General features: G+C 41.9%; 1 protein-coding gene across 1 annotated transcript in view; it reads right to left on the reverse strand.

Annotated features, from left to right (window-relative positions):
• Positions 1 to 26237, reverse strand: part of LOC111524389 (putative tetratricopeptide repeat protein 41) — an 85953-nt gene that overhangs the window by 18594 nt on the left and 41122 nt on the right. The window contains exons 9-13 of the mRNA XM_023189602.3: positions 24680 to 24878; positions 23597 to 23775; positions 8701 to 8840; positions 4547 to 4718; positions 327 to 474 (exon numbers count right to left, since the gene is read on the reverse strand). Of these exons, the coding sequence (XP_023045370.1) occupies positions 327 to 474; positions 4547 to 4718; positions 8701 to 8840; positions 23597 to 23775; positions 24680 to 24878 (838 nt within the window). The remainder of the gene's footprint in view (positions 1 to 326; positions 475 to 4546; positions 4719 to 8700; positions 8841 to 23596; positions 23776 to 24679; positions 24879 to 26237) is intronic.

Consider the following 26237-nt stretch of genomic DNA (forward strand, 5'->3'; position numbering starts at 1 on the left):
CTTGAGCCACCGCATCCGGCCTGTGTGATGTTTAGCAGCATCCCTGGCCCCTACATACTGGATGCCAATAACAATCCCCCAAGACATGACAACAAAAATGTCTTCGGGCACTGCCAAAAGTCCCCTGGGTGGGGGGGCGGGGGGGAGCGGCCAAAATTGCCCCTGGCTGAGAACCACTAAGCAGGAGAATAAAAACGTTAACCATCAGCATTTCTTAACTAAATCAGTTAGTCAGGAAATGGATGAACAGGTGTAGGTTAAATATCTTAATTGCAAGAATAAAAGCTAGTACAGAAAACAAAAAAAAAATTTTAATACATGTTTACATTAGAACACCTTCGATGTATTTCATGGTAGCTTGATTACGGGGATTGTTATCCAGTAAGTTGGAAATTTCAGTTGCATATTCCAAAATGTGGTTTTCTTTCAAGTATTCTTCAGATGCTGACTTTGCCAGGTTGTTCAAAACTCTGACTGCAGGGAATAAATTGGCAAAGAATATGATGCTTAACGGTTTTTTTTTTTTCCACAAAAGAATTTAGATGTCAATAGGCATGGCATTTAATATCATTTCATCAGTGGCAATAGGCAGGTTTTTCTTAATAAATCCACCACTGACATATACTGCATGGACATTGGTTTTCATGCAACATGTTTGTGTATGCACAGCAGTTTTAGAGCCAAGGAGCCAAGACAATAGATTGAAACCAAATTCTGAGTTTGTTTGCAAATGAACAGATCAGAAATAGAGTGAAAATATGGATACAATGAAGCCAGTTATCACCAAGGTAACTCAGCCCTACAGAAGGCAGCCAGTACAGCCCTGCAATAAGACACAATGGAACTATACAGCCTTATAACAAGAAGCACACGAAGGAGTCTCACAAACCCAATTAATAAATAATGTGTTGTACCTCGATACGCACTGCCTTGGGAATGCACTCTCTGCAAAGGACCCATAATTTTGTTCCTTTATTGAGAGTTAAATATTTTGACAATAATACAGACTCCTAAAAAGTCAAAAGTGGTTTTTAAGCCATACTTTGTTATAGGAAGAGAAAAAGAAATAATTGTTTGGGCTCAGTTGAGTTCCGTCAAAATTTGTATGTTGAAGTCCTAACCCCCAGTATCTCAGAATGCGATAGTATTTGCAAATTAGATCCTTAAAGAAGTAAGTTAAAATGAGGTCATTAGGGTGGGCCCTAATCCAATATGATGGGTGTCCTTAGAAGAAAAGGAGATAAGGATGGACACACACACACACACACACACACACACACGCCAAGAAAAAGTCATATGAGGACACAGGGAGAAGGCAGTCATCTGCAAGCCAAAGAGAGAGGTATCAGGAGAAAAACAAAACAAAACAAAACCCTGCTGACACCTTGACCTTGGACTGCTAGCCTGCAGAACTTTGAGAAGTAAGTTGCTATTGTTTATGCCACCCAGGCTGTGGTCCTCTAATTGTTATGGCAGCTCGAGCAGACTCATAGAATAATGTTCCAAGAAGGTATTATTAGAGCATTGCTGGCAGCACAGAAGAGCAGATTTAACTCCTTGTGCTGTGGAATTCAGGCTTCATTAAGAAGGATTAGCATTAAGCTATCAAGCAGCATCTCTCGCCATCATCAGTAGTGCCTAATTCATTGCCCAGTGCCCACTGTAGGCTTCTCTGTCTTCCCCCACCCAGGGCCTCATGCCTTGCACTTGGACACCAGGGCAGGACAGACACGTAACTGGTCTCTCTGTATCCACTCTTACCCAACATGTAATCCATTCTCCATGCAGCAGCAAAAGTGATCTCAAGACAGAAATCAGAGGTGTCATCACCACCCTAAGTCCCTGCAATGGCTTCCCTTTGCATTTAGAACAAAATCTAAATACCTGCCCAAGGCCCAAGGCCCAAAGCCCAAGACCCTGCACAATCAGGGTCCAGTTGCCTCCTGCTCTTTGCTCACTGAGGCTTCCTTCCACTTCTAGGACAGGCCTAGCCCTCCCCCATCTCACGTTCTTCCCTCTACCAAGACTGCTCTCTCCCTCACCACATGTGGCTCCGATAGTCCACTGGGTCTCAGCTTCACTGTCCCCTCCCTAAAAAGGCATCTTGATCTGCCTTTCACAAATATTTCCCCCACCAACACACACATACACACCAATGCTCTAGTTCTATTTCTTATTTGCATTTATGACAGCTTGCAATCATTTCATGGGTTGGCTCACTTACATTTTCTGTAGTACCTCCTTTAGAGGGTAGAGTTGGTGCTCCTGCCTAGACCACTTTTCTGGACTCAGCATAGCACCTGGTGCATGCAGGCACTCGGTAAACAGCTCTTGAGTGCATGAATACTGGTCAGTGTGGAATCCTCACTCCCACCTCTTCATCTGCTTGCTCAAGCCATAAGCCCACACCTAACCCTTGTCAGGGGACCAGAACTACAGTTTGCTTCTATCAAAGCTGCCACAAATGACACCAATACTTCCTAGCATCCCATTTTACCAGGCCCCCGTGACTCTACCCCTGCTCATTCGGTCTCCTTGGAAAATTAACACTTGCATATACCAAGCCATGGTGGCCTCACCCCTTGGAACTCTGCATTCTGGACTCTTCAGCTGCCTCTGGAGGGCCAGGCCCAGCTCCCACATAAGTGGCCCTGATTGCCACTAAGGTCCCAGCATATCTGTGACCAGGCTTGCCTGCATTAGGACAACAACTTGGAAGCTAGACTCTACATACCAAGGATCAGAGCTTCATAAATGTCTAGAAGAAATTCTGTCCAACAAGGAGTTGCCCAGACGTGCTCTGGGGTTTAACTTGGACCAGACAGCCTAGCTTCAGATTGATAGCTGCAGGAGCTGAGGTAGTTTAAGTTATTTAATCTCTCTGACATTCAGCTATACATGCTCTATGAGGTATGTTAGAGGATAAAAGAGATCGTCAGCATAAAGTACACAGTAAACACTCAACAAATGATAACTATGGCTACAAAAGTGAACTTGCAGATGAGAACCTTAGAGAGGGTAAGTAGCTTGCCCAAGGTGACCTTTGATCTTCTAGCCATGGGGCAGAATTGCCCAAGGGACCTTTGATCTTCTAGCCATGGGGCAGATTTCAGAAACAGCTGCAATTCTCTACACTAGTCTTTACCCAACTACCTTTTGCCATGCTATGCTACTCCGTACTTCCTCCTATCAAGAGATGGACACAGCCTGGTGACTTGCTTTGGCCAACTGAATGCGGTGGAAAGAGGCATTGTACCAGTTCTGAGCCTTTAGGCTTCTGCTCTCCCTCTTGGAATCCTGTGAGCTGCCAAGTGAAGAGGACCAGGCTGTCCTCCTGGAGGATGAGGAACACATGGCCCAGCCACCCCTGTCATCCCAGCCAGACAACCACCAGACAATTAAGTAAGGTTGGACCAGCCAGCCCCATCAGCCCTGCCAGCTGACCTCAGATGCTTGCCTGGGCCAAGCCCAAGTCTGTTGAGCCCACCTGGACTAGTGGAATCCCCCAGCTGACCTACAGGCTCATGGCAGATATAAACATTGTTTTAAGCCACAGAGTTTTGGGATGGTTTGTTATGCAACAAAAGCTAATTGATACAGCCATGTAAGTGTGACACACGTCTAGAGACCTCTAGTCTGACTGTAAATGGGTGAGTCAAAATAGCTTAATAGCTTAATCCACTAAACATTCTTTGTCTCTGCTATGTCAGTGGTAACACAGTGGCCTCAGGCATCAAATACTGGAGAATAAAACATTGGCTGCCACTCATCAATTAGTACCTACTTATGTGCCAGGCACCATTCTGTGTGCTTTCCAGCCTCCTAACGCTTTTTAGTCACAACAATATGCAATGTGGATGCTATTTTCATCCCTTCCTTATAAATACAAAAACTGTGACCCAGAAAGTTTAAGTAATGTCTCTAAAGGCACAGAGAGCTAATAAGTGAAGAAATGGGGTTCAAACCCAGAAAAGCTGGTTTCAGAGTTGAACCATGATGACCTCACCTTATTGCTTGAAGCTTCCTTCTCTAAAGCTCACCCTAACAATGACATTCTAATAGGGTGGTCCCTCAGAATCAGGAACACTATGTTCAGTCCTCACATACCCACCAGCCCTCCAAAAACACCAAGTAGGCTGGGCACCGTGGCTCACGCCTGTAATCAAAGCACTTTGGGAGGCCAAGGCCGGCAGATCACCTGAAGACAGGAGTTCGAAACCAGCCCGGCCATATCTGTACTAAAAGTACAAAAATTAGCCAGGCATAGTGGTGGGTGCTAGTAATCCCAGCTACTTGGGAGGCTGAGGCAGGAGAATCTCTTGAACCCAGAAGGCAGAGGTTGCAGTGAGCCAAGATCGCACCACTGCACTCCAGCCTGGGTGACAGAGCAAAACTCTGTCTCAAAAACAAAACAAAACAATACAAAAACACCAAGTAAACAAAACACACACATCCATTTCCTTTTTCTCACAGATAGGAATAGCCCAGGAGGAGATTAACTCTGTGACACATGAGAGGCTGTTCCTTCAGGATGTGTCCACCATACCTTTCTGCTTCACCAAGTCCTGGCTGTCTTCTAAGTCACTGAGTGAAAGACGCAGCATGCTTGACCATGCTTTCTGGAAATACTGGAACCCTTCCTGAGTCATTCCAGTTTCAAGATACAGTTCTCCAATAGCATTCTGTACTTTGAGAAGCATGTCTGTCATGGACTGGCTCTGTACAAAATGAAAAGGGAACCACCCCTGAGAAAACACAGCATTAGGATAGATACAGATACCACATACCTACCCAACAAAGCCTTATTCATAATGACATTGAAAAAGATTGTATGCTTTACTTCATTTCTTAGGAAATTCTAAATATATATATAAGATAATGGTTATGGTGAAAAGTTTATAGGGAGGTATTGCAAATCCAGTTAATTTTTGTATTTTTAGTAGAGACAGGGTTTCACTGTAGTTGGCCAGGCTGGTATTGAACTCCAGACCTCAAGTGAACCGCCCACCTCGGCCTCCCAAAGTGCTGGGATTGCAGGCGCGAGCCACCGCACCCAGTGGAAATAAAAATTTTAAAGAACAACGTGACAATGTCTTGCATGTGTTAAAGATTTCAGAGGAGGTGGTATCCAGAATTCAAATGAACAGCTGTGAACACTGCTTGAATTCAAATGTGACCAGAGAGCAGCTAAGTTTATGTTTGACACATTTGTGCACAGAGACTTGAATTTAAATTCCCCTTACTGGTCTAGTATATTTACTTCAGGATATAAGGAAAAACTTCCCCTTTGCCCTCTGAAGTTTCGCTGAAAAAATCAACTGACAAAAGGCAGATTAACAGGAGAAATGGTATACACATTTGTTAGCACGCACGGGGAGAATTACAGAATATAGACATTTATATACCTTACCTCTTAGGAGAAGGGAGATGGGGAAGTAAAGATAATTTTAGGGGGGTAGTAAATTATTTTTAGGGGAATTCAATGACCCAAAGCACCACCATGCTCAGCTAATTTTTGTACTTTTTGTAGAGATGCGGTTTCACCGTGCTGGCCAGGCTGGTCTTGAACTCTGACCTCAAGCGATCCATCCACCTCAGCCTCCCAAAGTGCTGGGATTACAGGCATGAGCCACCGCACCTAGCCCCACAGATCACTTTTTAATAAGCATATCACCTAAATCAGGGTTTCTCAACCCGGCACCACTGGCATTTTGGGCAGGATGACCCTGTGCTGTGAGGAACCATGCTCTATGGGATGTTCAGCAGCACCTCTGGCCTACCCACTGGATGCCAGTAGCAACTCTCCCCCAAGCTATGACAACCAAAAGTGTCTCCAGCCTTGCCAAATGTTCCCTGGGGACCAAAATTGTCCCCTAGTTGAAAACTGCTGGATTAAATTTTAAAATGACCTTATCTGAAGAAATTTTAAAAGCAGTAAAGTACAGAATGCATATGTCACAAATAACAAGATCTTTCCCCTCAAGAATGTTAGTTTGCTATAACAAGAGATGACCACCCAAAAAGAATGTCAGGTACATAACAATGCATTTCTCAGAACAGATTTCTGTTGTTAAGTGATATATGACTGAATTTACATAGCATTAATATTCTTTACTAGCTCTTAAGACAGTTTGTAATTATATATTGATTTGAATAATCATTGGACTAATGTCTTATTAATAGTTATTTCTCCCAATTGACTGTAAGCTGCCTGAGGGTAGAAATCATGTTTGATTCTTGCTATTGTATCCCTGGAGCTGGGTATGATGAAGCCTCTATAAATATTTTGATCTCCATTTACACAGCATTAGGGTGGGTCAGTTACCACTTCAAAAGCAAAGTGATGATAAAAATGAAATATGCCAAACTTGATTTGTATTAAAAATAACATGTTAGGCCGGGTGCGGTGGCTCACGCTTGTAATCCCAGCACTTTGGGAGGCCGAGACGGGCGGATCACGAGGTCAGGAGGTCGACACCATCCTGGCTAACACAGTGAAACCCCGTCTCTACTAAAAAAGTACAAAAAATTAGCCGGGCGAGGTGGTGGGCGCCTGTAGTCCCAGCTACTCGGGAGGCTGAGGCAGGAGAATGGCGTGAACCCAGGAGGCGGAGCTTGCAGTGAGCCGAGATCGCGCCACTGCACTCCAGCCTGGGCGACGGAGTCTCGCTCTGTCGCCCAGGCTGGAAAAAAAAAAAAAAAAAAGTAAGAAACCAAAAAAAAAAAAAAAAAAGAATGTCAGGCACATATTTCAAAGAGTTGTTATTGCCCAAAATAGTCAGAAAACCTCTTTTGGAAGTGCCTTCAGAGCCTAAAAACATTCTTTTCATAGTCTTCATGGTGGCTAGTCCCAAAGAACTGTTGCAAAAATATTTTGAAGATAGAAGCATAAGATTGATGCCTCCAGAAGGAGCACTCTCAAGTGGGAAGTTCTCTTAAAAGCTTAAATCAAACTCCCTTATATTTCTCATCTAGGCCTCACTTGCTTCATTACACAAAGACAGTAATAACAAACTAGCTACCATACTTAAGATCTTACTGTGTGCCAGACGTTACCTGAAGTGCTTCATGCACCTTCTTACTTGAACATGTTAACAGCCCCATGAGATAGATATTAGAATCCTCAAAAATGAGAACCCACCAGAGCGCAGGTTAAAATTCCTACCAAGATCACACAAGCAGAAAAGTGGCAAAACCGGGATTTAAATCTGGGTCAGTCTGAAAACAGCCCACGCTCTATTCACAATTGCATGCCACCTTCTAAGGGCATGGAGGAACCTGCCAGTTCAAACTGATTTATGGATTCACCTCTCACAGTTATTAAGCACCCACAGGCTATAATATGCCATGGAGGAACAAAAATTGGTAAACAAACACGGTCTCTGCCATAAAAGGACTTTCACTGCTGAGTCTTTTAAGTCCCTTTGCTAGAACTCTTTCTAGAAAGACGTATGTTGATGGCGACGAGGGCAGTGTTTTATGAAAGTTTAAAGGTATTTGTTTTAAAATAAAAACAGCTTTGTCTTGAGTTAGACTACCCTAAACCCACAAATTCTACTGAAATCAGTGAAAGTTAATACTTAAAAAAAAAAAAAAAAAAAAAAAACAGGCATGGTGACTCACACCTGTAATCCTAGCACTTTGGAAGGCCAAGATGGGAGGATCAGTTGAGTTCAGAAGTTTGAGCCCAGCCTAAGCAACATAGCAAAATCCTGTCTCTACAAAAAAATTGAAAAATTAGCCAGGCGTGGTAGGGCACCCTTGTGGTTCCAGCTACCTGGGAGACTGAGGTGGGGTGATTGTTTAAGCCGGGAAGGTTAAGGCTGCAGTGAGTCATGATCACACCACTGCACTCCAGCCTGGACAACAGAGCAAGACCCTGTCCTCCCAAAAAATAAATTTACATTAAATAAAATAGTAGTTAAATGTTATCATAAGCATATAGTTGTTATGAGTTATGTTATGTTATGAGTGATGCTTTCATTGTAGTCAACAAAGCCAAAACTTCATATTTCAGAAAAAGCAAATCAATATAGAGACATGAATCAACTTTACCCAATATCCTTTTTTTTTTGATGGAGTCTTGCTCTGTTGCCAGGCTGGAGTGCAGTGGAGTGATCTCGGCTCACTGTAACCTCCACCTCCGAGGTTCAAGGGATTCTCCTTGCTTCAGCCTCCCAAGTAACTGGGACTACAGGTGCGTGCCACTATGACCAGTTAATTTTTGTATTTTTAGTAGAGATAGGGTTTCACCATGTTGGCCAGGATGGTCTCGATCTGTTGACCTCATGATCCACCTGCCTTGGCCCCCAAAAATGCTGGGATTACAGGCGTAAACCACCATGCCTGGTCTCCCAACATCTTTATGAAATTTATTACCAAGTCTTTGGCTAGTCTTTTATTAATTTATTTAAATCTACCACTGTATTTCCATTTTGCTTTATGAACATTTCTTTTTTTTCCCAAAGTGTCACCTATCAGTACTCATTCATTCTACAATGATTCCTATCTACTTATTGTTTGTTGTCATTAATGTATGGTTGGGGCATGGGTTAAAATCATAGCTTCCTTATTGGTGAACAAAATGGATTCCTCTAGTGCATTAAATTACCTTTACATAAACTAAGGTAAATAATACCTGAAAACATCTAACACAAAAGGAATAAAGTTTGAAGGATTTAAAATTTACTCTCAGCTTACCTGTACTAACATGTCCTCAACACTCAACAACAACTCTTCTGCTTCATTGGTCTTGCCCATAAACTTCAAAAAACTCCCAATAAAGAACATTAATCGACATTTGTCACGGACAGTAAGTTTGATAAGCCTGCATTGCAGCACTAGAATGGAAAGAAAAGTAAATAATCCCACAGCATATTTCGGAAAGAACAAAGAGTACCCATCGCTTAATCTTAATCTTGATATAGAAGTTAAATGCATTAGCCATAGCTCAGGTTCTCTCTCAAGGGTTCAGCACTTTGCTTCTATTAAGATTACATACAATATCAAACAGTTTATACTATGACATGAAAAATAACTAATAATCTTTGCATGTAAATGCTGAAAACTAGTCAAAAAAGAGTATTTATAGCTCAATCCATACATTGCTCTAATGCGTATTTTGGGGTGATTTTCAGATAAGAAGAAAAAGGTATTTAAATTTCTTACACCATTCTGCCCTCTGTTGCAACTATCTTGAAATGCTGGCTTTAACAGAAAGAAAATCCTAAAAGAACAAAATAAGGAGACATACTGTGTGTGTGTGTGTGTGTGTGTGTGTGTGTGTGTAATTATACCTTATACACAAGTGAAAACAGAAGTTTTTAACTTAAAGACCCAATTAAATACATGGTGCTGCAAATCTTCATTTTTAGAATTTCCTTTTCCATATGTTCCAGTATCTAAATGTCTACATTTGTTAAAATTATGGCATTTAATATGTTTGACATATATTCTTTGTTCTTCATCCATTCCTTTGCTCACATTGAAGTCACCTCAGCCTTGAATATTCTCCTGCTTTCTTTCTGCCTGTCTTTCCATGGATCACATTCCACAACCCTCAGCTTTGTAGGGAAGCTGGTGCTTCAAGTCAAAAAGCAAAAACTAAAACACAGACAAGGGAGAGAGAATGCTGAGGGCCAGAGTCCAAGATGTTTGTGCAAAGTGGCAGTTCAAGCAATGGGGCCTGGGGTGGGAATGAGAACTCAGAGGAAGAAGCAAGAGACAGGGAGCCTCAGAGTCAGGAGGAGCTGCTTGGAGCAGGCAAACAAGGATGTCTGGACAAACAGTGCAGTGATGGGCTCCTGCCCAGGGTGAGGCTTCTGCACATCCAAGAGGACTTTGCTTCCAGATTCCTGACAAGGGCTCAGGTTGAAATGGATGATGTCCGTCACTGCATTTAATATTCAATTCAACAATCTCCTGTGCTTTAAGAACCCCTTATTCATAAACCCTTCCTCCTACCCTACCACATGCTCACATTCACTAACTTAGCACCAATGTAGAGTCTGAGAAGACAAACAGAATTTTTCTCATTATAAAACTAATATATGTGTATTATAGAACACTTAGAAAATATAGAAAACTACAACTAAGAAATTTAAAAACCCATAATTGCATCAAAGATAATCTCTGTTAAGATATTGCTGCTATATATGACTTCTAATCTTTTGGGTGTACCATATAACACAAACACACACATATACACCTTTTTAAAATTAAAATTGGGATCATCCTACACCTAATGTGGATGTGCTAGATATTGGGTATATATATATATCAAATATAATACAATCAATCATTTCTGCTCTCATGGAACTTAAAATCTATCAAAAATATAATGTGAACAATTTTCCATATCCTTAAATATTCTTTGAGAGCATACATATTTAAGAGCAGATTTTATTTCATTTACTGATTATCATTAGTCAATTTTTCACTTTTTTTTTTTTTTAAGATGGAGTCTCGCTCTGTCGCCCAGGCTGGAGTGCAGTGGCACGATCCTGGTTCACTGCAAGCTCCGCCTCCCAGGTTCATGCCATTCTCCTGCCTCAGCCTCCCTAGTAGCTGGCTAATTATTTTTATATTTTTAGTAGAGACAGGGTTTCACCATGTTAGCCAGGATGGTCTCGATCTCCTGACCTAGTGATCTGCCCGCCTTGGCCTCCCAAAGTGCTGGGATTACAGGCATGAGCCACCGCGCCCGGCCAATTTTTCACTATTATAAGATGCTACCTAATTGAGAATTATTCACAGAAATCTTTGTCAACACCCCTGGTTATTTCCTTAGAACAATTTTTAGAAATTGAAAATCACAGTAGATTCATATTTTTAAGGCTTTGATATATATTGCCAAATTACTCCTTGCCCCAATATACATTCTTACCTGTATCATGTAAAAGTACCTATTTTCTCACATCTTTGCCAATATTATTATTGTTTATAAAAATCCTTGCAAAAAAAATTGCCAATTTCATATCTGAAAAAATAGCATCCTACTGTTGTTAGTTTTTTGTTGTTGGCTTTTTTTTTTTTTTTTTTTTTTTTTTTTTTTTTGTTTTTGTTTTTTTCTTTTTTTCTGTGTTTTTTTTTTTTTTTTTTGGAGATGGAGTCTTGCTCTGTTGCCCAGGCTGGAGTGCAGTGGCACCATCTCAGCTCACTGCAACCTCCGCCTCCCAGATTCAAGCAATTCTCCTGCCTCAGACTTCTGAGTAGCTGGGACTATAGGTGCATACCACCACGCCCAGCTAATTGCTTGTATTTTAGTACAGACAAGGTTTCACCATGTTGCCTGGACCAGTCTCGAACTCCTGAGCTCAGGGAATCCACCTGCCTGGGCCTCTCAAAGTGCTAGGATTACAGATGTGAGCCACTGTGCTCAGCCCCTACTATTGTTTCAATTTGCATTTATTTGATTACTAGTGAAACAGAATATTTTACCGTATTTATTAACAATTTATACTGTTTTTCATCGACTCTAACATGCCTCAATTGCAAGATGCATCCTTACTTCAGAAATATTTAGTTTGAGAAAGTATGCATCTTAGAACCAACAGAATCTGGTATTTCTTCTTTAATGAATTTGTTTCTCCAGCAATCATTTCCTGAGCACCATGGGCACTTGCCATGGACCAGGCAGAGTCCTGGGGGGAGTAGATAAAGGAGGAGTCCAGGCAGACCCAGGCCCTGCCTTTTGGGTTGTCAAAATAGTAAGGAAGACAGACCATCTCATAATCATACAAGTAGATACAAAATTAAAACTACGAAAATAATCATGAATGAGATGGTAAAATAAACTGGGGAAGGTTTCTCCAGAAAAGTGACAATTCAACTGTGCATTAAAGAAAGAACAGAAGGTTCTGAAGCAAAATGGTGAGGGAGAATGTGGGAAATTCTGGGCAGAGAGAACAGCATGTCCAAAGGCTCTAGGGCAGGAAAAAGTGTGGAATCTAGAAAATTGAGACGAGGAGATTGAAGAGTAGAGACAATAAGGACAGTTGATTCAAGAGAAGGATAGAGATATAGAAAGATGCCAGTCAGCACCCACCCCATGCCCAGTGCTGCTCCAGACACAGGAGACACGGCAATAAACCCAAGAGGAAGGGTCCTACTCTCAAGGACCTGCTTGCCAGTGGCTGGAAGGCCTACAGGCAGGGAAGGAGGAGCAGAGATTTTTTTTTTTTTTTTTTAAGTAAAGAAGACAATGTCAGGTAGCAGTAAAAGTTACACAAAAAAAATTAAGATACATTAGCATGATCAAGAATGGCTAAATGTAACATTATATTGAGGAAGCCATTGGGAGAAAGTCATGCTTCAGCTCAGATCTGAATAACCAGAAAAAAATGGTGCTGCAAATATCAATAATAAAAAGAGCATTTTTGGCAGAAGGAAGAGTGGGTGCCAAGGCCCAAAGGGAAATGTACTTGAAGGACAAAAAGAAGGCCCATGTGGCTGGCACCTACAGGTCAAGACGAAGAATCTTAAAAGATGATATTACCCAGGTATGCAGGGGCCAGATTATATAAGGTATTGTAGTTTAGGCTGAGAAGTTAAATTGTATCGTAAATACAGCAGCAGTCCATTGGAGTGGCCTTAATCTGGGAAGTGACATGATTTGGTCTATATTCTTAAGACCTAATTCTGGCTATTGTACAGACAATACACTTCACAGGAACAAAAACTAAAGTGGGAAGACCAGTAAGTAGGCTATTACAATAGGCCAGGTAAGAGGTAACAATGGTGGCATGGGCTCACTAGAGAGATGCCAGTGAAAGGGATATCCCTTCTCACCACTCCTATTTAAGATCATACTAGGAGTCCTACCTAGTACAATAAGACAAGAAAATGAAATAAAAGGTATACATAGTGAGAAGGAAGAAATAAGACTGTCTTTGTTCACAAATGCTGTAATTGTTTATGCAGAAAATCCCAAAGAATCAACAACTTCTGGAAATAACAAGTAATGTATAGTAGGGTTGCAAGATTCAAGGTTAACACACAGGTCAATTGCCTTCCAATACACCAGCAATAAACATTGGAATTAGAAATTAAAAATACAATGCAATGTGTAATAGCACCAAAAGAAAATAAAATGGGTATAAATCTAACAAATTTAGAATCTATATGCAGAAAACCACAAAACTCTAATGAAAGAAGCCAAAGAAGATCTAAATAAATGAATAAGTATTCCACGGTAATGCACTGGAACACTCAATATTGTTAAGATGACAATTCTGCACTTGACCTGTAGATTCAATGCACTTCCAATCAAAATCCCAGCAAGCTATTATGTAAATATGACAAATTAATTCTAATGTCTACATGAAAAGGCAAAAGACCCCTAATAGCTATGTTAGCTCCCTAGGACTGCTACAGGAAATTACCACAAACAGGGTGGCTTAAAATAACAGATTATTCTCTTACAGTCCTGAAGGCTAGAAGTCCAAAACCAAGGTATTAGCAAGGCCATGCTCTCTCTGAAGGCTTCAGAGAAGAATCCTTCCTTGCCTTTCTCCAGCTTCTCGTGACTCTGTGAAATCCTTGGTGTTCCTTGGCTTGTAGACGCATTACTCCAATCTCCACCCTTGTCTTAATGTGGTGTTCTCTCCTCTGTGTGCCTATGTCCAAAATTCCCTCTCTTATAAAGACTCTAGTCATTGGATTAGGGACCATCATGACCCAGTATGATTTAATCTTAACTTGATTAGATATGAAAATACCCTATTTCCAAATAAGGTTAGAGTCCAAATAAGGTTAAATAAGGAGGTTAGGAATTGAAAATATCTTTTCTGGAAGACACAATTCTATCCACTACAATAGCTAGCATGGTACTAAAAAAGAACAAAATTAAAATGTGACTACTATCCAACTTCAAAACTTACTACATAGCGACACTAATAAAGATAGCATGGTATTCGTGTAAAAAATAGATACATCAACCAACAGAACAGAATAGAGAGCCCAGAAATAAAGCCACACACCTACCACCATCTGATCTTCAACAAAGTTGACAAAAACATGCAATGGGAAAAGGATTCCCTATTCAATAAATGGCGTTGGGATAACTGGCTAGGCATATGCAGAAGACTGAAACTGGACCCCTTCCTTATGCCATACACAAAAATCAACTCAAGATAGATTAAAGACTTAAAAGTAAAACCTAAAACTATAAAAGCCCTAGAAGATAACCTAGGAAATACCATTCTGGACATAGGCTCTGGCAAAGATTGCACGGTGAAGACCCCAAAAGCGATTGTAACAAAAACAAAAATTGACAGTGGGAACTAATTGAACTAAAGATCTCTTACACAGCAAAAGAAACTATCAACAGAATAAAGAGACAACATACAGAATAAGAGAAAATATTTGCAAACTGTGCATCTGACAAAGGTCCAATATCTAGAATCTATATGGCACTTAAACAACTTAACAAGCAAAAAAACAAACAACCCCATTAAACATGGGGAAAGCAATATCATATGGAATGGGAAAAACTGGAAGCGTTCCCCTTAAAAACTGGCACAAGACAGGGATGCCCTCTCTCACCACTCCTATTCAACATAGTGTTGGAAGTTCTGGCCAGCGCAATCAGGCAAGAGAAAGAAATAAAGGGTATTCAATTAGGAAAAGAAGAAGTCAAATTGTCCCTGTTTGCAGATGACATGATTGTATATTTAGAAATCCCCATCATCTCAGCCCCAAATCTCCTTAAGCTGATAAGCAACTTCAGCAAAGTCTCAGGATACAAAATCAATGTGCAAAAATCACAAGCATTCTTATACACCAATAACAGACAAACAGAGAGCCAAATCATGAATGAACTCCCATTCACAATTGCTTCAAAGAGAATAAAATACCTAGGAATCCAACTTTCAAGGGATGTGAAAGACCTCTTCAAGGAGAACTACAAACCACTACTCAATGAAATAAAAGAGGACACAAACAAATGGAAGAACATTCCATGCTCATGGATAGGAAGAATCAATATCATGAAAATGGCCATGCTGCCCAAGGTAATTTATAGATTCAATGCCATCCCCATTAAGCTACCAATGGCTTTCTTCACAGAATTGGGGGGGAAAAAAACTACTTTAAAGTTCATATGGAACCAAAAAAGAGCCTGCATTGCCAAGACAATCCTAAGTCAAAAGAACAAAGCTGGAGGCATCATGCTACCTGACTTCAAACTACACCACAAGGCTACAGTAACCAAAACAGTATGGTACTGGTACCAAAACAGAGATATAGACCAATGGAACAGAATGGAGCCCTCAGAAATAATACCACACATCTGTAACCATTTGATCTTTGACAAACCTGACAAAAGCAAGAAATGGGGAAAGGATTTCCTATTCAATAAATGGTGCTGGGAAAACTGGCTAGCCATAAGTAGAAAGCTGAAACTGGATCCCTTCCTTACTCCTTATACAAAAATTAATTCAAGATGGATTAGAGACTTAAATGTTAGACCTAAAACCTTAAAAACCCTAGAAGAAAACCTAGGCAATACCATTCAGGACATAGGCATGGGCAAGGACTTCATGTCTAAAACACCAAAAACAATGGCAACAAAAGCCAAAATTGACAAATGTGATCTACTTAAACTAAAGAGCTTCTGCACAGCAAAAGAAACTACCATCAGAGGGAACAGACAACCTACAGAATTGGAGAAAATTTTTGCAATCTACTGATCTGACAAAAGGCTAATATCCAGAACCTACAAAGAACTCAAACAAATATACAAGAAAAAAACAACTCCATCAAAAAGTGGGCAAAGGAAATGAACAGACACTTCTCAAAAGAAGACATTTATATAGCCAACAGACACATGAAAAAATATTCATCATTACTAGCCATCAGAGAAATGCAAATCAAAACCACAATGAGATACCATCTCACATCAGTTAGAATGGTGATCATTAAAAAGTCAGGAAACAACAGGTGCTGGAGAGGATGTGGAGAAACAGGAACACTTTTACACTGTTGGTGGGACTGTAAACTAGTTCAACCATCGTGGAAGACAGTCTGGAGATTCCTCAAGGATCTAAAACTAGAAATACCATTTGACCCAGCCATCCCATTACTGGGTATATACCCAAAGGATTCTAAATCATGCTGCTATAAAGACACACGCACACGTATGTTTATTGTGGCACTATTCACGATAGCAAAGACTTGGAACCAACCCAGATGTCCATCAATGACAGACTGGATTAAGAAAATGTGGCACATATATACCATGGAATACTATGCCAACATAAAAAAGGATGAGTTCATGTCCTTCGTAGGGACATGGATGCAGCTGGAAACCATCATTCTCAGCAAACTATCACAAGAACAGAAAACCAAACACTGCGTGTTCTCACTCATAGGTGGGAACTGAACAATGAGATCACTTGGACACAGGAAGGGGAACATCACACACCAGGGCCTGCTGTGTGGTGGGAGGAGGGGAGAGGGATAGCATTAGGAGATACACCTAATGTAAATGACAAGTTAATGGGTGCAGCACACCAACATGGCACATGTATACATATGTAACAAACCTGCACGTTCTGCATATGTACCCTAGAACATAAAGTATAATAATGAAAAAAAAGTGAGCAAAGGACCTGCACAGACACTTTTCAAAAGAAGACATACATGCAGCTAACAAACATAAGAAAAAATGCTCATCATCGTTAATCACTAGAGAAATGCAAATCAAAACCACAATGAGATATCATCTTACACCAGTCAGAATGGCTACAAAAGTCAAAAAATAACAGATGGTGGCAAGGTTGCAGAGAAAAGGAAAGGCTCATACATTGCTGGTAGGAGTGCATATTAGTTCAGTCATCGTGGAAAGCAGTTTGGCAATTTCCCAAAGAACTTAGAATTACCATTTGGCCCAGCAATCCCATTACTGAGTATATCCCAAAGGAATATAAATCATTCTACATAAAGACACATGCACACGTATGTTCACTGCAGCACTATTCATAATAGCAAAGACATGAAATCAACCTAAACGCCCATCAGTGGTAGGCTAGATAAAGAAAATGTGGGTCTGGACACAGTGACTCATCCTTGTAATCGCAGCACTTTGTGAGGCTAAGGCAGGTGGGTCACTTGAGGTCAGGAATTCGAGACCACCCTGGCCAACATGGCGAAACCCCATCTCTACTAAAAATACAAAAATTAGCTGAGTGTGGTGGTGCCACACCTATAGTCCCAGTTACTCAGGAGGCTGAGGCATGAGAATCACTTGAACTCAGGAGGGGGAGGTTCCAGTGAGCCAAGATCATGCCACTGCACTCCAGCCTGGGTGACAGAGCAAGACCCTGTCTCAAAAAGAAAAAGAAAATATGGTATATATACACTTTGGAATACAATGCAGCCATAAAAAAAGAACAAGATCATGTATTTTGCAGGAACATGGATGGAACTGGAGTTCATTATGCTAAGCAAACTAATGCAGGAACAGAAAACCAAATACTGCATGTTCTCACTTATAAGTGGGTGCTAAACATTGAGTACATATGCACACAATGAATGCACATGCAACGAACAACAGATATTGGGGCCTACTTGAGGCTGGAGTGTGGGAGGAGGGTGAAGATCAAAAAACTACCTATAAAGTACTATGCTTATTATCTGGGGGATGAAATAATCTGTACACCAAACCCCCATGACATGCACTTTACGTATATAACAAACCTGCGCATGTACCTCTGAACTTAAAATAAAGTTTATTTTAAAATGGTAAACAGATTTGAACAGACAATTCACCAAAGGAGATGTGCCGGTAGCAAGTAAGTATGCGTAAAGATGGTCAACATCATTTGTTACTAGGCAATTGCATATTAAACGAGTAATGAGATACCACTATACACCTATTAGAATGGCCCAAATCCAAAAACCTGACAAAACCAAATGCTGATGAGGATGCAGAACAACAGGAATTCTCATTCATTGCTGGTGAAAATGTAAAATTTTGCAGCCATTGTGAAAGACAATTTGACAGTTTCTTACAAAAGAAGTATTTTCTTACCATACGATCCAACAATTGTACTCCCAGATATTTACCCAATTGATTTGAAAACTTGTGCACACACAAAAGCTTGCATGTAAATGTTTATAGCAGGTTTATTCATAATCACCAATAACTGAAATTATCCAAAATATCCTTCAACAAGTGAAAGAATAAACAAACCATGGTAAATCCATACAATGGAATATTATTCAACAACAAAAATAAATGAAGTCTAAACCATGAAAAGACACAGAGAAACCTTAAATGTATATTAGTAATCTCCACAATGATATATGGCTGCCCTGGTGATAGCTTAGAGAAGGACAGTGGTGGCAGAGCTGGAGAAGTGAGTAAGTTTGAAAAACAGGAAGTAAAAAATGTCAGGGCTCATTGATGAAATAGATTTGGGGAGGAGGTAAAGGAGAGGAAGGTGTCTAGGATGACCCCAAGGTAAGAATTACAGAGACAGTTCCTGGGAAAGAACCTGATTTTGGAAGGATGTTCATGAGTTCAGTTTTAGACATGTTAGGTCTCAGATGTTTTGGAGACCATATCCAAGTGCAGACTTACACAGGCAGTTGGATACACAGGCCTCATGTCTCTGAGCACCTCCATCACTTGCTTGCACATGCCATATCTGCTCCCAGTCTGTCTCTCCTAGTCTTTGACACAGTCCAGAAATGCAACTTCAGCTAGAATTGGATTTTCTTCACCTTGATGTGGTCCAGGGCTCCCACCAAAAACAAGAGTATCATGCCACAGGAAATCTACAAAAACTAACCCAAGCCTAGAAGCTGTCTTCTAGGCTCAAAGCCCTCTCTACCGGTCATCAATCAGAGATGCAACTTCCCTAGATGAGTGCCACAAGGAAGGACAAACCTAGGCGCCAAGTAGACTGGGCAAGAAACACCCAAGGAGATACAAGTTCAAGACTCCAAACTGCCCATCATTTCCCATCAATCTGTTATGTTTGTTATTCTCAAACCACCAGAGGGAGCCAAACTTCACGGTCCGGAGGGAAGAACTAGGCGAGAGGAACGTCAGCATTTGCCCAGACGTCTTTATTATAAAAGGAGGGCAGGGTTGAACTGGCAGGCAGCTCCCAGGATGGCACACTATAAAACAGGATTTCTCCCAGAATTCTTTGAAAAAAAAAATAGTCCAGTTAAGGGTCTTACCCCCAGCAGCACCCCCAGCAGCAGCAACAAGGAGCGAGGAGCGGGAGAGACATCAGACACCCTTCCAGTCCCCCAGCCAACTAATGAGACTGAGGCACCCTCAGAAAACTCTGGGATTTTAAAGAAATTTCCAGAAGCAGGCAGCAGTCAAAACTATAAGTAGCCTATTTATCTCTCAAAGCAGCAGGGGATAATGAAGAATGAGACCCTAAAAAGGAATCCTTAGTCATTTCCTGCATGGGGAGTGAGGCTAGGCACTGTGGTTGGGAGGATGCTCCCACAGACCCCAGGAATTGGAGCTCCCTTTCTACTTTGAAGCATGCCTGCCTGGAAAGTTCTTCACCTGATAGCGGGATCTGGCCCTCCCCTCCTCAAGCCTCTTCTTCCCACTGGTGGGTTTGGGGGAAAGGCGTTTTTGTCCGACATCCCCTTCCCCATGTATCTGGCTTCAGTGGTGATGCCTGACTCTACCTGATGCTCTGGACCCTAAACTCCTGCCCGCACCTGGGCCCCCAAGTCCCAGCTGGGTTTGCACTTCCTGAGGCTGCTTGCTGTCCCCTCTCTGATCCACGGTCTTCAAATGTAGAACACAATGGATTCCCCTTTATTTTCTCCAAACCATTTGTTTGTAACAGACTTTTACTAAAGATCTCAAGTATCAGAGTAGGGCTTCAACACAGCATAGAGAAGATGGTAACTCAAAATGGAATCCGAAGATATTTAATTAAATTAATTTAGTTGACATCCATCCATCCTCCCTTGGAGGAATTTCAAACTCTCAGTCCCAGTTTTCCTCCTGCCTCTGTAACCCCTCCTTCTTCCCCTTGCTGTTTCCTTCTCCCCTGCTCAGCCCTTGGAGTTTTCTCCCAGGCCCACTTCTCTTCTCCCCTTCCTTGACAATCTCCTTCCCTCTCCTGGCTTCCATCCCAAAACAGGTATGCGCCTCTGGCCTGGCTCTTTTCCTTTGAGCCCAGTGATTACCCCCTCCTGGCTTTCTACAGTGACTCCAAACTCCACATGGGTTCTGTCCCCCCAACCCCCTCCTTTGGGAGTGTGTCCTGTTTGGCCCATGGCCGTGTCATCTACCCGGTCATTCAAGTCAGAACCGTCAGAGTCATCTCTGACTCCTCCATTTTTTTGCACCTACTTGAGGATTGCATCCTGTGGATTCTATATTCAAACCTTCCACCCCACCTTCTAAGCCAACATTGCCAGCCATCTGGGTTATTACCACTAGCAGCTCTTCGTGACACCACACTTGTCCCTTTTTGTTTCATTCTTTACACAACACCCAAGGTGACCTTTTAAAACCAAACTGGTTACCATCCTACTTAAATCCCTGATGGCCACCCACAGCTGTTTGGATAAAGGCTGACTCCTTAGCATGACCTTGGTACTTGGGCTCCTGCCTGCCTCTGCAGCCTCAGGGCTCGTCTTCACTGTCCACCCTCTCTTGTAGCCATGCTGAACTCTTCAGTTCTTCAGACTCACTATGCTCCCTCTCAACTCTGGATCTTCAACCATGCTGTTCCCTCTCCCTGGAATTCTTTCCCCTTGTCACTTTGTCAGATTCAAAACAAGGAGACACCTCCCTGCTCTATGTTCCGTGCCACCACCACTTTGAACATCTCCTCTCAGGCCAAATTGCTTTTTAATGTCTGTCATTTACACCTGACCATAAGCTGCCTTAAGCAAGATCCGTGTCTGTCGTATCATTGCTATATCCTTGGCATCTAACACCACGTATGGCACAAGCAGGCCCTCAGTTAGTAGTGTCAAATTAATCTGGAGGAACGTCAGCATTTGTCCAGACCTCTTTATTATAAAAGGAGGGCAGGGTTGAACTGGCAGGCAGCTCCCAGGCAGAACTGACAGGCACACTATAAAACAGGATTTCTCCCAGAATTCTTTGAAAAAAAAATAATCCAGTTAAGGGTCTTACCTCCAGCAGCCCCCCAGGAGGGCGAATTGATTTAGGGCTGTGTTGGCTACATAATCATGATAAGAAAACATGTCTAGGGAGGTCCAGACAGCTGACCAGACCACTGTAATACCTCCTATGGCTATGATATGAGATTCCTGCTGTAATTAAGTCTTGTTCTGATGAATCTAACAAATTTCTCTATTGCTTTGGTGACAAGTACTTAACCTTGTGACTTCTACTTTCAACAACTCACAAAGAGAGAAAAGTAAGCCCATACAGTCCTGGAAGGACTTTGGGGAGAACTCCCCCAAATGGTCATGGGCTGACTCTCCCAGCCAGGGTGGGAGGTAAGGTAAGACAGTGAAGAGCTACAATAAGTAGAGAGGCTGGATCACAGCCTTGCTTTATGAAACTGGTTCAGACAGACAAAAGGAGGCCCTGGGAGAGATGAGCGAATGGATGCCAGAGGCTTCACGGAAGTAAATTCTACAGGACTTGGCCATGATTGAATCTGATATATGTCAGAGGCAATTATGGAGGTCAGGACTCCCTGCTGAGAGGCCCCTGGGGGTCCAGAGTAACACAGACACGAACCAGCAGGATCTTAGATATTGATACAGGTTACATCACGTTTACAGAATCACCAGGAGAGCTATACGATGTTCCCCACCTAATTCTAACTTGGCTCATTTACATCCAGGAAATCTTTACACACTGAAATATTAGGTGATTTCCTCCCAGTTTCAACTCTCAGGCCCTAGCCCCTTCCATCACCATAACAACCATGCTATGATAAGCAATTGTAGCGTTATCTGGAAGGACCTTTACCCCTGTTGGAGGTTTAGTCTTCCTCTGGTTACTGTTCAGCTTTCTATGACAAACAGAACCATCCCCTCCTGCCCCCTTCCTTCCACTCCCCTGCCCCGCATCCCTAAGCACACTTCCAGATAGATCCATGTCCAGACAGATCCTGGCTGCATTCCACACGCGTGTATCCTCATGAGGATTGCCTGGGTTCTTCCACATGGATGATGGCTGGGTCAGACAAATTCCGAAATTAAATCATACACGACAACAAGGATCAAGGCAAAGTCTAGATGTTTAAGGATCAAAAGGGGTACAAATGTGGTAAAACCCAAATCTATTCCTAACTATCTGGGAGACCTCAAGCAACTTACCTGTCTGAGACTCAGATTCCTTAATTTCAATCAAGATATTACTAGTATTATAGCAATTGTATAAGAATTAAACAAAATGACATATATAAAGTACTTAACTCAAAGCCAGATATATAACAAACGCTCAAAATCTGTTCTGATCACTGAACTGTAAAGCCAGAAGGATTTCATTTCCTTGTTCATTGCTGTGTCAGTGACTCCATGAGTTCATGGTCCAGGGAAGGTGCTGATTTAATACTCGTTGAAAGAATGAATGAAGGCTATTATTCTGTTTAATAAGCCAGGAAATGCAGGATGAAAGAGAGAGAGTGAGAGGAGAGAGGGCAGGCAAAGGGGCTTGCTTATGGAGAACAAAGAAGAATGTTAACCAAAGTGCTATCCAAACCCAAGCCAGTAAAGCGGAAGGTCAAAGAATAGCTGTCCTCATTTTGATTGAGGACACCTTGAAGTATTGTTTTCAATACTGAGTGATGGAAAAAGTTGCTGCTACCATCAGCAGGCAGAGGGATCGTGGAAAAAACAATTTGGGAGAGAAAATCCTGAAATAATGTAGGTTTTCACCTATTTAATTTGAAGTGTTAACTGCTCACTCAGGAAAGCTGTTAATCAAGCAATAACACTCTTACTAGCTCTCATAAAAGAGGGGATGTACCTGGTACTCCAAAAAGAGGTTCAAGCTGGAAAGACAGAAGGTGCCAAGGCTGTGGTTGAAGCTACGAAAAAGTGGAGAGACAGAAAGAATGTTAAAGACAAACCCCTAAAAAAGTCACTGTGGCCTAGTGCAGTGGCTCACGCCTGTAATCCCAGCACTTTGGGAGGCTGAGGCAGGTGGATCATGAGGTCAAGAGATCGAGACCATCCTGGCCAACATGGTGAAATCCCATCTCTACTAAAAATACAAAAATTAGGCGGGCGTGGTGGCATGTGCCTGTAGTCCCAGCTACTCGGGAGGCTGAGGCAGGAGAATCACTTGTACCTGGGAGGCAGAGGTTGCAGTGAGCCGAGATCTCGCCATTGCACTCCAGCCTGACGTCAGAGTGAGACTCCATCTCAAAAGAAAAAAAGAGAAAAAAAGAAAAAGAAAAAAAAAAAGTCACTGCAAGCAGAAAAAGAGAAGCCATTTCAAAATTAACACTTTTTCCTGATTTCTTGTCTTCAAAACTTGTTGGCTTCCATTGTAGAAAGGAGTAATCAGGGAGGTCTGTTGGATTGATCAGAATTACGTGAGGAAACAGGAGAATCATAACTTTGGCCACTCTATATCCCACCAAAATGGACTACTGAAAGATTGCGACTCACATACCTGAGAGTATACAGCTCTTCCTCATTGTATGGCACTGATCTGCTTTAATCTTGGCCACTGAGAGTAAGTAGGCCTCAGAGACGTCATAGCCAGCCTCCAATAATACATTCCAGAAGTGAATGAGGTGCAGCCTTGTCCAGAAGCCCGGGCTTTGGATTTTTGATATAAAGTCTGTGATACTTGTGACATAATATATTAATAGATATAATTTTAGTATTTCAGGCCTTAAAGGAAGCTCTTCTACTTACCATATTTCAGTAGCCTGTTCATAAACGTCTTACCTAACATATCTTTTGGAGGTCAGATAAATATGAGCCTTTCACTCTTCAGCAGTCAATTCTCCTGATCCACCCAGGAAACCCCCTCCTCTGAGAAGGCTCCCTGGGTCTACCAGGCAGAGCACCAGGCCCTCCCTCTTCTGTGCCTGCAACAGTTCATTGCGTCATTGCTCTAGTGAGGCATTACCACCGTGTATAGTAATTCTCTGGCTCCACATCTTCCCCCACTAGATGGAAAGCACCTACAGGCTTAGAGCTATATCTATTCACTTCTGCACCCTCAGGGCCTAGCAGGTTGTGGGAGACAGGATCGGTCATAAATAGATGTTTGCTGAATTAATGAGTAACAGGAAAAGAAGAAAGAGACAAGGAAGGGAAGGGAGGTGAGTGGGAGGGAGGGAGGCAGGCAGAAGGAAGGGAAAGTAGTGTAGGGAAAAGAAGGGAATGGAAGGGAAGCAGATAGCAGGGTTTAGCAAAGCTTGCCCAATCTTTTACCCTCTTCCAGCTCTCATCCTTGCCCTCCTCTCTCTGGAATGCCACTTAACTTTGAGAGGACTCCATATAGAGTGAAGAGAGAAACGAACACTCTGCAGAGCCTGACAGACCAAGGGGAGTAACCCTGGAGACCCAGCAACCACAGAGGTTGCTGCCAGAGGATAGTTCCATCTGAATGAATGAATGGGTGGTTGAATGGATAAATGAATGATACAACTTGTTCAAGGGAACCATCAGTATCTAAACATAGAACCTGTAAAAGAGAAAGCTAAATCTGCCCAAACACAATGATAAAAATGGCAAGACTTACCTAGGGCTTGAGAGAAAGCCGCACAACCCCTGCAAGCATCCACTCATTTTCATATGCCATGGCAATTCTTGATACACTCTCCAGAAAGAGGTTTGCCGCTGGAAGTATCTGATCAACACTTGGTGAAAATATGTTTTCTTGCGATTCATTGGGCTCTGAAATGAACATGGACTGCTTTCTCTGACGGGAGCGATTACACCTATTTAAACATCAATTACAGTTTAACGCCTCTGACTTTTTAGTACATGAAAATACTACAGCAAAAATATGACAACTCTGTGGCTGTAATTAGAGAAATAAAAGTCAAGGTAGCTGGAAAAAAATTGTATCTTATACATCAGTCTGAATTTACCAAAGAATTTGTTCTAGTTACGCTTGCTGACCTAGAATTAGAGAAGTTTGTGGGCATGTTTATTTTCCATGTTAAGTCTTTCCCCTCCCCCAAGGAAACATTTTCAACCTACTTTTCTACTTTAAATATACACTATGGTTACTGCTTAAATAAGCACTTTTGAACATTTGAGAGTGTGCATTTTGGAGAAGTTAAGCCATTGCCTGGATCTCATATGAGCCAAGGGGTAGCTGGCAAACAAATGGCAAATTTGATATTGGAGCCAGGACTACTATATCTTCATTTCCAAAGAGAAATGGTTCCAGTAGATCATACTGCCCAGACATAAGCTTCTCAAAAACAAAAGCGTTTGTTTAACTAAATCCTGGTGATCTCTAACCTTGAAAATAGAAATATTTTTAAATTTTCTGCTTTTCACTTTTTCTTGCAAGATAATGGAACACACAGCTAGGTGGCACACCAAGCCCAGCTCTTCGTAAGAACTCTAACCAAAGGGGAACTCACTGTTTAAACAACCATTCTTCGTTTCCATTACATGATTTCCAGGTCACCCACCCATACGGAGAGACCCCGTGCTATCTGGTCTAAAGTGTGCAGAGGTGCCCAGACAGCAAGCGCAGTGCCTAACAGGCCCCTGTAAGAAAAAAAAAAACTCCTGTCCTCCACTGTGTGTGGCAAAACTATGTGTGTGGTTATAAATCGGGAAAGTGGGGTGGGAATGAGGGAGAAAAAGAACTGGCATAAATAGTACCTGGGTTCAAGATCTGGAGAGTTAAACACAATACGTAAAGTATGGAAAACATTTTCATAGAAAACGCAGCATTTAATTTAAAATAACCTCATGAGGAGGATATAGATACGCATTCCCATATGGCAAAATCAGAGAGACAGGTGACTTACCCCTGGTCAGCACACGACCAGTAACTGCAGAAGTAGCAATCCAACCTTCTGGTTTAATGCCACTGCTCCTCCAACTACACATATGATGTGAGGAATGGTTTGAGCCCAGCATCATCTTTCCGTACACAGTGCAGCACTCAATGATAGACTAAATGGCCACTGTTTACGTGGTGCTAGATTGGTGGGCTAGATTATGCTGTACTGATAGACAACCCCCAATCTCAGTAGCTTAAAAGAGCAAAGGTTTATTACGTCCATCACAGGTTGGAGACTGGGAACTCCAATCCAGGTCTCCTCCCGGTGGAA

The sequence above is a fragment of the Piliocolobus tephrosceles genome, chromosome 10 (genome assembly GCF_002776525.5).
Source record: "Piliocolobus tephrosceles isolate RC106 chromosome 10, ASM277652v3, whole genome shotgun sequence".
Taxonomy (NCBI): Eukaryota; Metazoa; Chordata; class Mammalia; order Primates; family Cercopithecidae; genus Piliocolobus; species Piliocolobus tephrosceles.